The sequence below is a fragment of the Anopheles arabiensis genome, chromosome 2, assembly GCF_016920715.1.
Source record: "Anopheles arabiensis isolate DONGOLA chromosome 2, AaraD3, whole genome shotgun sequence".
Taxonomy (NCBI): Eukaryota; Metazoa; Arthropoda; class Insecta; order Diptera; family Culicidae; genus Anopheles; species Anopheles arabiensis.
The window spans coordinates 65,235,696-65,248,260 of NC_053517.1; the positions used below are offsets into that span (position 1 = coordinate 65,235,696).

The 12,565-nt window shown below is 44.6% G+C and overlaps 2 protein-coding genes across 2 annotated transcripts; one reads left to right on the forward strand and one right to left on the reverse strand.

The window, feature by feature from the left end:
* Positions 1–16: 16 nt before the first annotated feature.
* LOC120897598 (V-type proton ATPase subunit G-like) lies at positions 17–1,991 on the reverse strand. The gene is made up of 3 exons (XM_040302593.1): positions 1,773–1,991; positions 1,434–1,534; positions 17–1,358 (listed from the first exon to the last, which is right to left on the reverse strand). Exons 1-3 carry the CDS (start codon positions 1,852–1,854, stop codon positions 1,185–1,187), a joined length of 357 nt encoding a protein of 118 aa, XP_040158527.1. The 5' UTR covers positions 1,855–1,991; the 3' UTR covers positions 17–1,184.
* Positions 1,992–2,310: 319 nt separating this feature from the next.
* On the forward strand, positions 2,311–12,033 carry LOC120897596. Its single transcript, XM_040302587.1, has 9 exons — positions 2,311–3,140; positions 3,250–5,974; positions 6,045–6,222; positions 6,294–6,617; positions 6,686–7,381; positions 7,604–7,843; positions 7,952–9,697; positions 9,780–10,083; positions 10,171–12,033. Exons 1-9 carry the CDS (start codon positions 2,927–2,929, stop codon positions 11,082–11,084), a joined length of 7,341 nt encoding a protein of 2,446 aa, XP_040158521.1. The 5' UTR covers positions 2,311–2,926; the 3' UTR covers positions 11,085–12,033.
* Positions 12,034–12,565: the final 532 nt, after the last annotated feature.

Below are 12,565 nucleotides of genomic sequence, written 5' to 3' on the forward strand. Positions count from 1 at the left end.
AATAAAACGAAACTTGTTCAACCGCATTCATCATAACTATATTCCATGTAGATCTATCGGTTTCTTTACATTTTCGATTTATGAGATAACTTTTCCTGTGGAGATACACTGTAAAGATAGATATAGCTTTTGCAGTTAAGGAATAGGGAATATATATAGTTTTTCATGACCACACACGCGCCCTTCACTTTATAGATAGATATAACAGTATTGCGTATCCGAAATATCATCGGTAAACAGTTACAAACGAACGAAATAGTAATAATAAAAAAAAAAACAATTAAGCCAACAACAATAGCAAAGAACGGAACGGATTACGGATACAAAAAAAAAGTTGAATATCTTGAGCGCCTCATAGTGTTTGTGCGGCCACATATTTTTATAGATCATAGAGTAGGACTGTTTTTTTTAATCAAACCCCGGTTCATAATACCAAACAAAACACTCTTGGCTGTAACGAAACTAATAAGGCGGCGGGTCGCGACGGCCTCCTGCCTCTCTACAAGCGATCAGTGGTTCGATAATATTGTCATGATTTTTGTTAGTAATTCATCTAATGTATAGCAAGTATCGACAATGGCTTGGGGAACAACAAGATACTACACCGATTGAAAGATTTGGAATGAGAGATACCGGATCCTTGTGTAATATGATCAATATTCGACGATTACCTGCGCTGACTCAAACGTTTCGCCTTGTACGACGAACGTATGCGCACCCGGGATCACCAGCCAGCCTGGGCCGAGTTTTTACCGAATTAAAACCTCCCTTCTACAGTGGTGCAGAAGAGATAAAACAAAATCGTTGGGGGGAAGGGGGAAATTCTCCAACTGTTACACACTACAAACAGGATACGCGAGAGAAGATAGCAATACGTGTAATGGCTCGGGAACAAACAAAGTAAGCATTTCTTCACTTGCGGCAACGCTCCTCGCGCAAAGAAGAACAGCGTGAAACAAGTATTTACAGCTCCACTAATTTCCACCCAGACGAACATCGATAGAATCTAATGGCGTTTGTTTTGTCGTTTGTCGCTGTCTTGCCACACAATCTCGCTTGTGTTCAACATTGTGGGGCGGGGGGGGGGTACTACTACAACTACTGTTCCGTGTGTATTCCGTTCCTATTTGCAGTATGCAATTCACTTGGAGAACCGTTAGTTCGGCTGCTGTTTGGGACGCCTCTTACTTGGTGTACTGAAAGTTTTTGTGGACCGTCGGTTTAATGTCGTACACAAGTGTAAGGATTTCACTCAGCAGTGCTGCCTTATTGACCGAAATGGAGCGGTTCATCTCGACGATCTTGTTGGCAGTATCGGCATCGATCTTGGCCGCCACACCTTCGCGACTTCCCATGTGCTGAAAAGCGAGGAAAAACATATTTTAGCAACATAATACAACAACAACAATACCCAACGGCACTTCTGTGCATACCTTTGCCTCGAACTCCTTGAACTGTCGCTCCCGTTCCTGACGGTATCGTTCAATTTCCTCCTGTGCCTCTTCCTTTGCCTGCTTCAGACGACGCTGCTTTCCTGCAATTAAGATTCGTTCCCTCTGGTTAATTATTCACAATCGATGAATGCACAACCTCCAGCTGACGACCCCCGCAGCAGTCCCCGTTGCTGCTGGATGATGGGCAAGGCCACCAAGTGGGTAGCGCGGCGCCTCTTGTGATCGTAATGTAATGTGTGTACTATCGATTTTTCTTGACGACTGTGCGCTGGGAGAAGACGAGATGGTAACAAAAAAAATCTCCCTAGATACACTTACGTTTCCGTGCTTCGCCCACTTTTTCCGCGGCGCGCTTTTCAGCGGCCAACAGTTGCTGAATTCCTTGCGTTTGGCTTGCCATGGTATTCGCTTAATATTTCGTTCGTGTTTTGTGCTTTCAAACGCGAAGGGTAGATATTTAATTCGCACAAATGTTCCACGCAATGGAGCAGAGAGCTATTTTTTCTGCAGACAAAAGTGACTTTTGTACAAATGGTGGCAGCGAATAGCAGAAGGTTAGCTCACGTGTCACCAGCTGTCATTCTAAGGTCGATGGTAATGTCAGATCTCGTGAAGCCTCTACTGCATGGTAGGAATAATTGCCGAATTGATTTTGTTTGGACAGCACAAAACAATCGCTTAGCAAATTTTAAGGATATGGCAGGAATAATGGTACGGAATTTTATGTTAAACATCTTACAGGAAAACCACAAACTTCATTCTACATTTCAATTTGAGCTATTGACAAAAAAGGTTGAGAACTATACCGTCAACCTATAATTCAACATGGCGCTCATGTCATACCTATGGTCTCGTCGCCTCTTCACACTCACTGAACGAAAAGATTGGCTCTGAAATAACTGCGACAGCACGCCACTAATTCTTTGATACCTTTTTATTTATGCTTTCCTCCATGTTGCACACTGCATTGAGCATCGTTCATATATTCCAATAACCGAATTCCTTATCTAAACATCGGAGACAGAATTGGTGGGCGCGTTTTTGCCAGTTTCTTGGATTAGAGTGTGTGAGCGAGAAAAAAACATGGCGTCGGCTGGCTAGGCGCATTCTGGTGTTGTTTGTGCTCGTGGTTTTATTGGCGTTTTTGGTGGCTGGTGTTGCTAGAATGAAGCGGATTGGTTGCAATTGAAGTGAAATGTATCAATGTAAAGCGAACTAAATAGGCTTCATCGTTTAACCATATCACACGCGCTTTTGGTGTTGTATGTGAGCATCGGTCAATCACTTTTGGGCGGGCATTTTTTTATCAATAACAACATCACTACTTGAGCGGATGTTGTACTTGTGTGTGGGTGTCAGCTTTAGTGCACGCAGCACGTTCTTCCGGACTTCGATTGTGCTTTTTTCTTGTATGAAGAAGACCTCCACCGGGAGAGTAGAATGCCCATGCTAGAAGCGCAAGGAATAAAGCAATGTCAAGCTCAGTGTTCAAAGTGTACGCCTCTTCCAGCCGCGATGGGTTCGAGAGTGATGCCGGTTCCAGCGGCGGTATTGGCGCGAAGGAACGTGATGTAAGCGATTCCTGTGCTGTTCACGAAGATCTGAAAATCGATTCAAATTTGGTCATTTTGGTCAACAAGGATGGATCCGTATCGGTAGATCAAAGCACTCTCCAGAGCCTGCTAGGTAATTGTTTACGTTTTAGTTCCGCGTCTGCATTCGGGTTGAGTCAATAAAGAGACTCAAGATTTTTGCCTACGTTTTATATTGTTCTTGCTTTTGCCTTTTTTTTTAGCCAATGAAACAAATGATACATCGGTGAGCGTGGTGCGGATATCCTCCCCAACGCCAAGCATTGAGGAGGAAATCGAAGAAGAACAGCGACTGCGTAAGGAAGAGAAACAGCAAATGGATGCTGATGCTGGCAGCTCTAATGAAGATTCGAACGAGGACAGTAATTCCGTCGCTGGTACCAGCTCCGCTACGTCGAGCGTCGCCGGAGTAGCACCCCGGCGAGGGCGATCTACAGCTAAGAAAAGCTTGAGCACGATGCTGCTGGGAGACGACGATGATCCAAAGCACGTTAGTTTGACGGTGGAAGCTTATTACCCCCCAAAGGAGGCGTCAAATTTTGCCGCCCAAGTGCTCAGCTTAACTGGCTACGAGCATCCTCTACGCAAGGAGGCAGTTGACATCGAATACTTGAAGCTACTCGTTTCAAACGATCATTGCTATACGCCACTTTCTTCGCCGACACAAAAATTGCCCCCAAGAACGTTGCTGGATGATGCCGATTCGTCCGAAGAATGCACTGTCACTACGGCCAGCAAACCTAAGATCGATGGCAGTTTTGTGAGTCAATCAGTCAGTGGAAAGGGTGTCGATGTGCGTAAACCATCCAGCGTGAAGGTAATCAAAGTTGGCCCTGTGGCGGTATCAGCAGCCGGCTCGACACCTCAGAACAAATTGAAAAAATCGACGTCAGCTGTAGGAGTTACGCCGCCGGAGCAGAAAAAGGTAACCAAGCCCACTAAACCTGTTGGAAAGCCAGCTCATGATGTTGATGACGAAGAAGAGGAGGATGACGACTTCGATTCGGAGTATTCCGACGAAGAGTCTTCATTCTCGGAAGAAGATGATGAGATGGATGCAGACTTTAGTGTCAGTGGACGTTCGACGAGCAAGAAACGAAAGCAAACAGCAAAGAGTAAGGTTTCGCCGAAAACGATGCCACGAGCGCAGTATAAAAAATCTGACTTAAAAGAGCTAAATGAGTCCATGACCAAGGAAGGCGATAAGCATAAACAGGGAAAGGTAATCGTAAAATCGGCAACGCCAGTAGTTGTGAAAACACCTTCACAAAAATCTACCATCGTTAAAGTGGAGCCCAGTGTTAAGGGATTGCCTGTGAAGAAAGATGCTGTAAGGATTCACTCTAGTTCCTCGTCCTCGTCTGGATCAACGACACCGACACTGGTTAGCAGCAACAAACAACTGCCGCATGGAGCTGTCTCTGGAAAGATTCAAACTAAACTGGATTCTAGCATGCCCAAACAGCCGGCAGCTTCTGTCGCGGCAGCAGTCGCGTCGCTTGCCGCAGCTAGTGTACCGGTTGCCAAGAAAGAAAAGAAACCCAAAACCAATCCACACGATGCCGCATTATTTAGCGATATGTCTGCACTATTTTCTACACCAGATATAATCAAAAAAGTTAATGCTAACAAACCGTCAACCCCTAGTAGCATTTCCTCAGCAAATACTAGTACGAGTAACGTTTTGCCCGTTACCACCACCACCACTAGTTTAACAACAGTAAAAGGACCTGCTCATTCAACGATGAAAACTACCGAACAGAAACAACCAGTAATGCAGATACAAGCGCCAGCATCGGCTACCCTTACGCATCCTAGCACAGAGCAAAGATTGGATCTGATTGATGCAATCGTACAAGAAGATTTACGACAACCAGTAACTGTTACACCCGTCACTGAATCTTTAGGCTCCGCACAGACGACGAATGCACAACCAGCCGAAATTCCAAACATTGTAAAAATGTTAGAAACAACGTCCAATACAGTGGACACAGTGCGTGCGGGAGCCATGACGGCTATGCTTCCCGAGGTGAAAGCTATTCAGCCAGTGGCACCGGCCGTGGACATCTTACCCGATACCAGCATCCTGGAGGCGCTGACCAGTAACGATGATGCCTTGCCGGAAGAATTGCTCGAGCATGTGGCGGAGTTGGCGAAAAACAAGGAACTGCAGGAAATACTCGATAAGCAGGTGTTAGGAGTGATAAGTCCGGATGGACTTTTAGCTCCACCGGTTCTACCTATGGGCGGTGGTATGACAAACTTGATGCCGGAGCAACCGATTGTACAGCCTACTGCAAATAGCGCTGTACCCTTTGGACCTGCAACTGCAGTACCGGAGGAACACAATGTTAATCCAGTTTCCATGGCACCATTGACCCCCAATGATGCCGCTCAGGAGCAATCCACCATCCAAGATCAGCCAGCGGTTCAACGGAAAGATGCGATTCTAATTCGTCGTAGTGACGGGCGCGTAATAACGCTGCCTCCAATAGAAGCACCCACAACACGCGCGTCTAAACGACGGTCACAAATTGGTGGATCGAATACACCGACAACGTCTCGCAAGCCTACCGAACAGCCACCGGCAACTGCGGCTGATAGTTCTGAAACAGTCGCTGCATCTGACACGCCCAAGCTTTCAAGACGTCAGTCCGTTGCAAAGGGTGTAATGACTCCATCCTCCTCTCGACCCGCTACGCCTACAGCCGCCATGGTTGAAGCTGGTAGCTTAGTGGAGGGTAAAGGCGAACAAAAAACGACTGACGACGCAACGGCAAACAAACGAAACAGTAAAGTGCGCCAATCGGTGGATAGTACTCGCGTGAAACGAGTTAGCTCGTCCAATGTGGCAATCGCCATAGAAGCAGCGCAGGACGATGATTACGAATCAGATGAGAGTTGGAACTCGGAAGACGATCCAGATCGGTAAGGCCTGCAGCAGATAACAACGGCAGTAGCACATAATTAATATTTATGCGCATATTTTCTCCTGCAGGCTTTGGTGTATTTGCAGACAACCTCACAACAATCGCTTTATGATATGTTGCGACTCGTGTGAGGACTGGTTCCACGGTAAATGCGTCAACATCACTAAAGCGATGGGCCAACAAATGGAGCAAGACGGCATCGAATGGACTTGCCCTAACTGTCTTAAAAAGAAACAAGATCGACAGGTAGGCAGAATGGTTGGCTGTTAATACCATAGAATCGTCCTTAATGAGGCTTCTATCTATTATCATTCTAGCAACCGAAGTTGATGGCATTTTGGCAAAAAAGTAGTGACACCGGAACCACGGAAGCAAATGCTGATGCGATTCCTAAGATCACACATCCGGCAGCACCCACACCGTCAACGGCTAGCGATGTGACGAATTGTGTAGTTTGTACTAAACGTGCTAAACCTAGCTCGATTTACTGTAGCGATGAATGCATTCGTAAACACGCTTCTAGTACCATTGTGAACGCGCAGTCATCTAAGGTGGACAAATCCAAGGACCGTCCTCCTGTCGCTTCTTCCCCTGCCACGGCATCGGTTGGCAATACAGATTCAACAAATGAAAGTCACATTGTAAGAATATTTATCCTGCTCTGTTCCCTTCATATTGATATTAACATTACGTTTCGCCTTTATTGTAGGTAATAGTAATGGAGCGAAAAACTGGTCGTTGCTTAACAGGAAGAAATGCACCTTCATTAGATAAACTCAAAAGCTGGCTTCAAGCGCATCCAACATTCGAGCTTGTGCCACCCGGTTCGGCTCAAGCGTCGATTATTCTTGCCAAACAGGCTGAAGTTCGGAAGCAGCAACTCGCTAAAGAAGCGGCGGAAAAGAAACCTTCCTCTTCCGTTAATGCTACAATTACATCTTCCAGCGGCGTTGGTGGATCGTCTCCCAAGGTTCAAACTCAGCTTAAATTTAACGAACAGAAAAAGATGGTTCTATCCACATCTGCCTCGGGCTCGCCGCAACCGGGTGTAAAGTCGCAAAATTCTCCGAAAATTCTCCCGACAACAAGCAGCAAGCAAATTCAGCAAAAATCTAGCTCGTCTACTCCTAGCGCCTCTACTCCCGTTGTGCCAGTGAAGGGAACTGCAACGCCTGTGGCCAAAACTGCATCGAATGTTGCAAATCCACCGAAATCGAATACAAACAGCAGCGTCCCGATCTCACCGAGCAGTACACCGATCAGCAAAAAACAACAAAAACCAATTCATACACCTTCGCCTTCATCGTCCACCGCATCAGATCAAACAAAACAGTTCAAAGGATCAAAATCATCTACTACTCCTGCTGGTGAAAACATTCGTGTGACTGTCAAGAAAACATTGAAGGTACGTAGTTCACTATTTCGATACTACTTCTCACCCGCGAATGCTTAAATACATTAACCACGATCCACACGTATGCTTTTAATTTGTTAACAAAGTGGTCTACCACGTGTTTATCGAAATACTTGGTAGTCACTATTTAAATGTATAAAAAATAGCTCTATTATAATTTGTTAAGAATTATTGTTCAAAAGGATAACATAAATATTATTGCATCGATTTTAGGAGCACCTTATGCAACGTACCGCTGAACTGCTAGAAGATAGTACGATTATGCGACTCACGGAAGAAGAAATTGATCGCTTCGTAGACGACACCGAACGGGAAATGTTTATCCTGTTCAACAAGGACACTGGAATGAAGTATCGAGCCAAGTACCGATCATTGGTGTTTAACATAAAAGATCGCAAGAACTTATCACTGTTCCAAAAAATATCCGAGAAATTAATTGAACCAAAGCAATTGGTATGTATAAATGCACGAGCTGTTGAATATGGTTAATGCTGTGTATATTATTTAATTTTACGGTATATACGGTGTATATTATTTAATTTAACTTTTTGTTTCTTCTAGGTTCGTATGACCGCCGACGAATTGGCCAGTCAAGAACTGGCGCAATGGCGCGAGAAAGAAGCTAAACATCAGTTAGAAATGATAAAGAAATCGGAATTAGATTTGCTTGCCTGTGCGAAGAATTACGTTCTGAAGACGCATAAGGGCGAAGAAGTGATCGAAGGAAAAACGGATGATCGTGTTCAGTTGGACCCTTCGGCGCCTGTTGAGGATGTAGTTCTTCTGCTAAACAATTCGGCTGTTAGCAGTACGAGTGAGATGGATGATTCATCTACTGGTTTGCTGGAAGGCTCGCATCGGTCGAAAGAGTACGAATATGGCGGCGTGTATGGTAAAACGTACTCTGGTCTATACGGCATGGGATCAATATCCAGCAGCAGTGGTGTAACAACACTCAGCAGCGGAAAGCTTGATAGTCACGGTTCCGGTGGTGCAGGTTCATCATCATCTTCGTTACGCAAAAAAGAATCTCGCCGAAGTAGTCGCAGTCGCAGTCGCAGCCGTGGAAGAAAACACGAACGCGATCGCTCGCGGGATCGCAGCCGCTCCAAGCACAAACGAAAACGCAGCCGTGAACGTAGCCATGAAAGGCATTCCAGTCGAGACAGGGACCGCGAGAAAGAACGCGATCGTGACAAAGAACGGGATCGTGATCGTGATCGGGAACGCGATCGAGACCGCGAACGGGATCGTGATCGTGATCGTCATCATAAAGGACGCGAACGTAGCAAAGATCGCCCTAAACATGAAAGGAAGAGCTCACGCGAGAAGGAAGCATCATTGAAAAGTTCTTCGGAGAAACGAAGAACGTCGACTGCTAGTCGTGGTGCCGAAACTTCATCTGATCCGAACACGACAACAGATGGTAAAACTATTGAAGCGCAAAGCAAAACTACTACAGGGTCGACGAAAAAACGAACAGAAGAACTAACGAAAGACACAACTAAACAACCATCCGCGATAGAAACGCTTAGTGACAAGGGAGTTGAGAAAACGGAAACAAACAAGACAGACACAGATGATTTGGGTGAGGTTGTTGTGTCGGAAAAACATCAATCGACTGTGGAAAAAAATGCCGAGGCTTCTAACAGTTCAGCCGTAGCAGTAGAAAGCACGGTTAAAGACTCGAAGTCCGAGCAGGACCAAGAACCGACAAGCACAGTTACAATTCCAACACCCCCGCACTATCCATATGAAGGAGAATCCCTGGAGGAACCGGAAAGCAGCGACCCCGTTGATCAACAAAAACTAGAAGCAGAAAAGAACTACTGGACGGGTAGCGTACACATGATCGATGTTGCGAGCATCGAAATGTCAATACGCGCTGTTAGCGGAGAAATACACGATGTAGTGAAAGACTTCACAGTGGATCTGAATATTTGCGGAACTATTAAACCAGAGATTGTTTGGGAATACATTGGGCAGATAAAGAAGAGTCCCAATAAAGAGGTCTGTTTGGTGCGTTTCCATTCGCCGGAAGCAAGCGCATATTACACACTGTACAAACATCTTCACTCTCGCAAACGGTACAGTGTAGTGAAGTCACCGTCGGCTTCTATTAAGGACTTTTACATTTTTCCATTGCCGGCGGATCAAATGATACCGATGATTTTAAAACCTCTTAGGGGTATTGGTATCATTGAAGGTGATAATAAACCAAACCTTTTGCTAGGTATACTGGTAAAGATCAAGGGAGGCAAACGACCAGCAGCTTCGAATTCTTCCGTTACGTCAGCTCCATCAAAGGTAAATAATTTGATAGTGGGATGAATGCTCTCTGTAACATAATTGTTAATAAATATATAATTTTTATATTTATTTGCTACAGGTCGTACGGCACCAGCCGAAAAGTTCGATCAGTAGTGCAAGTGGAAAGTCCAGCACAAGCTCATCGACGTCCAGTAAATCTTCTTTGATGCAGCAAGTTATTACAAAGTACACTTCCAAGGAACCAGCCAATGAAGCGCCAGCAAAACCGGACGTGGACTTGAAGCATGACACAGCGACAGTGCGATCTGAATCGGCTACTAGCTTAGAATCGAATAAATTGAGCACCCCTGATACTCCGGCCAATGATCCGATGGATATGGAAGTCGATATGAATATCATAAAAGCACCGATCGCAGGCAAAGGTAAGAGTATGCTTTCTGATTATTTGTTAAGTCATGCTTATTGTTATCATTATCATCATCTTTAACATTATTTGATCGCGGTTTTAGTCATGACCGTAGAAGGAAACAGCAACAGTAGCACCATTGGATCGAGCCGTGCACCGGAATCTAGCGCCATGCTGATAGATGACGACGACGATGAACCGTACTCTCCTGGAGGTGGGAGCGATGATAGTAATTTCGCCGATGTGACCGCTATCGTCGATACGTCAAAGGTGGCACGTACTTCAACCTCCGAACACGGGGTTGATATAGAAGAAGAGCGAATACGCATCGCCATGGATGAACTGAACAGGAAAATTGCAGAACAAAAGAACGAAATCGTTGGTCTGATCAGCATGGCCGAACTTAAGGAGGACGAAATTAATTCCGCCTTACCGCCGTCACTGATCAACGAAATACCCATACCTCCCAACCTATCACAAATTCTGGCCAGTATTAAGGGAGGCAGTAATACAGCAGCAGGTGTTGCAAGTGTGCCGTCCGTAGAAAACGTCGGCGAAGTTTCTTCTGGGCCATCTTTCGGCTCACTAGCGGCAGAACCCGTAACGGCTGTCACGAACCGAACTTCCGAAGCGAATGCAGACGAGGAGGAGGAGGAATACAACCCGACGACACCTTCCCTGTACTGTGGATACAAAGCTGCACCATCTATTCCTTACTCTGCCATACCAGTTGCCAACAGTCAAGGTGATATAGATGAACGCATTCTCCCTGCAACGCTGCTGCCAGCGACGGTGGCGGTACCAAATGCTGCGTCGTTTGATCCTGTCACTTCCCTTACTGCTGCTGGAGAAGTGCTGGCTAACCTAGCCGGCAGCTTGCCTTCGGTTAGTAACGTTTGTCAGCCTGCGAGCGGTTCTGAAGGCGAAAGCCGGTTGGCGAAATTGTCAGAAGCGGAGTTACTAAGCATGGTACCGGACGATGCGGTATTGCCAGATTCTTCGTCGAAGGATTCCTAAACAAGAGTTTGTATCTACTTTCATATAAGTACGAAAGTAATGTTTAAACAGCGTTCTATGCGTAAACCATTAAGGTTTGTATGCATAGATGTTTTTGTGATACGTTGTTTAGAAAGTAAAAAAAACGTAAAGTAGTAGTGATGATGATACGTGAAATTATCAGCTCTACACAAGTGACATATAAGATAATGCTTTAAGATCAATACACCACATTGTAAGCCGTTCCGAACGCAAATGTCTTTGAAACAGATCCAAACTTTTACGCAGTGAAACCTATTTTCTGCATTCCTGCATTGAGCACTCTTCGATATTGATTATAATAACAGTACATATTTGATAGTGTTTCAACTGTGGGCACAAAGGCAATATAAATGGAAAACTAGTAACTGCAATTGTATTTCAGTCTTTCGATACTTCTTGTCGAATCAATTTTCATAACACAAATTAGCATCAAATTGGAAGATCGAATGGGTAGCTCCTTTGACTGTAGTATTACATTTTGGATGATGTGTTCTATCGTAACAAAGCTATTGTGTATAATTGCAATACATAAATGAATGTAAAAAACTGTTTGCAAATACTGCTTGAATTTTAAGTACATTAGCTTTCGACACCTGAATTTTAATTTTCAAGTTTTGTAATATATAAGCCTAGTACTATAGAGTAGTAATTTCCGAAACACGAACAACCACCATTTTGGAAATGTGATGAAGCTGGGAAAAAATATGCATTTATCTGTTCGTGTATTATTTTAAGGCGAAGTTACAGCAGCAGCATAACCTAACACTAGGCAAGTAAAATATTCTTCTTGATGGACCCCTGCATAATTCAAACGGATAGTGACTATTCATTGCATGACGATAGAAGTGAAATATTTTAGCTCCTGGAGGCTTCCGTGTTTCTTTTATAATAGTCCTTACAATTGATGAAATAAACATGATTAAGAATACGTACATTGTTTAATGCACTAACAGGATAAATACCTGCAATCGATTACATCCGAAGGCTATGCAAAAAAGAGGAGTGTTATTTGTGTTTTCCTCTCGTAGTTGGTCATTTGAACCGTTCACTTGCGTATTTTTAGATAGTTCTTCGAAATATTATATACAGTTGATCCTATCAGAACGAGTAAATGTAAATGCTCCACAAATACCCCTTATAACGAGCAAAAGCTCATTGAACATTCCTATAGCGTATCCAAGAAGGGTGCCGTACAGTCCACTTTAGTGATGGGAAAAATGAAGTTTTTGTTGGAATCGATTCCGGCTAGCTACGCAGTTTTCTGGAATTGATTCCGGATAGTAGGTCTAGGATCTGCTTCCCGAATCGATTCCGGAATCTGCTCCGGAATCGTAATTGACTCCGGAATTGGCTCCGGAATCGGTATCGGTTTTGGAATCGACTCCGAAATCGGAATCGGCTCTCGAATCGGAATTGGCTCCTAAATTATAATAGGCTTCCGAACGGAGACAGTTTTGGCA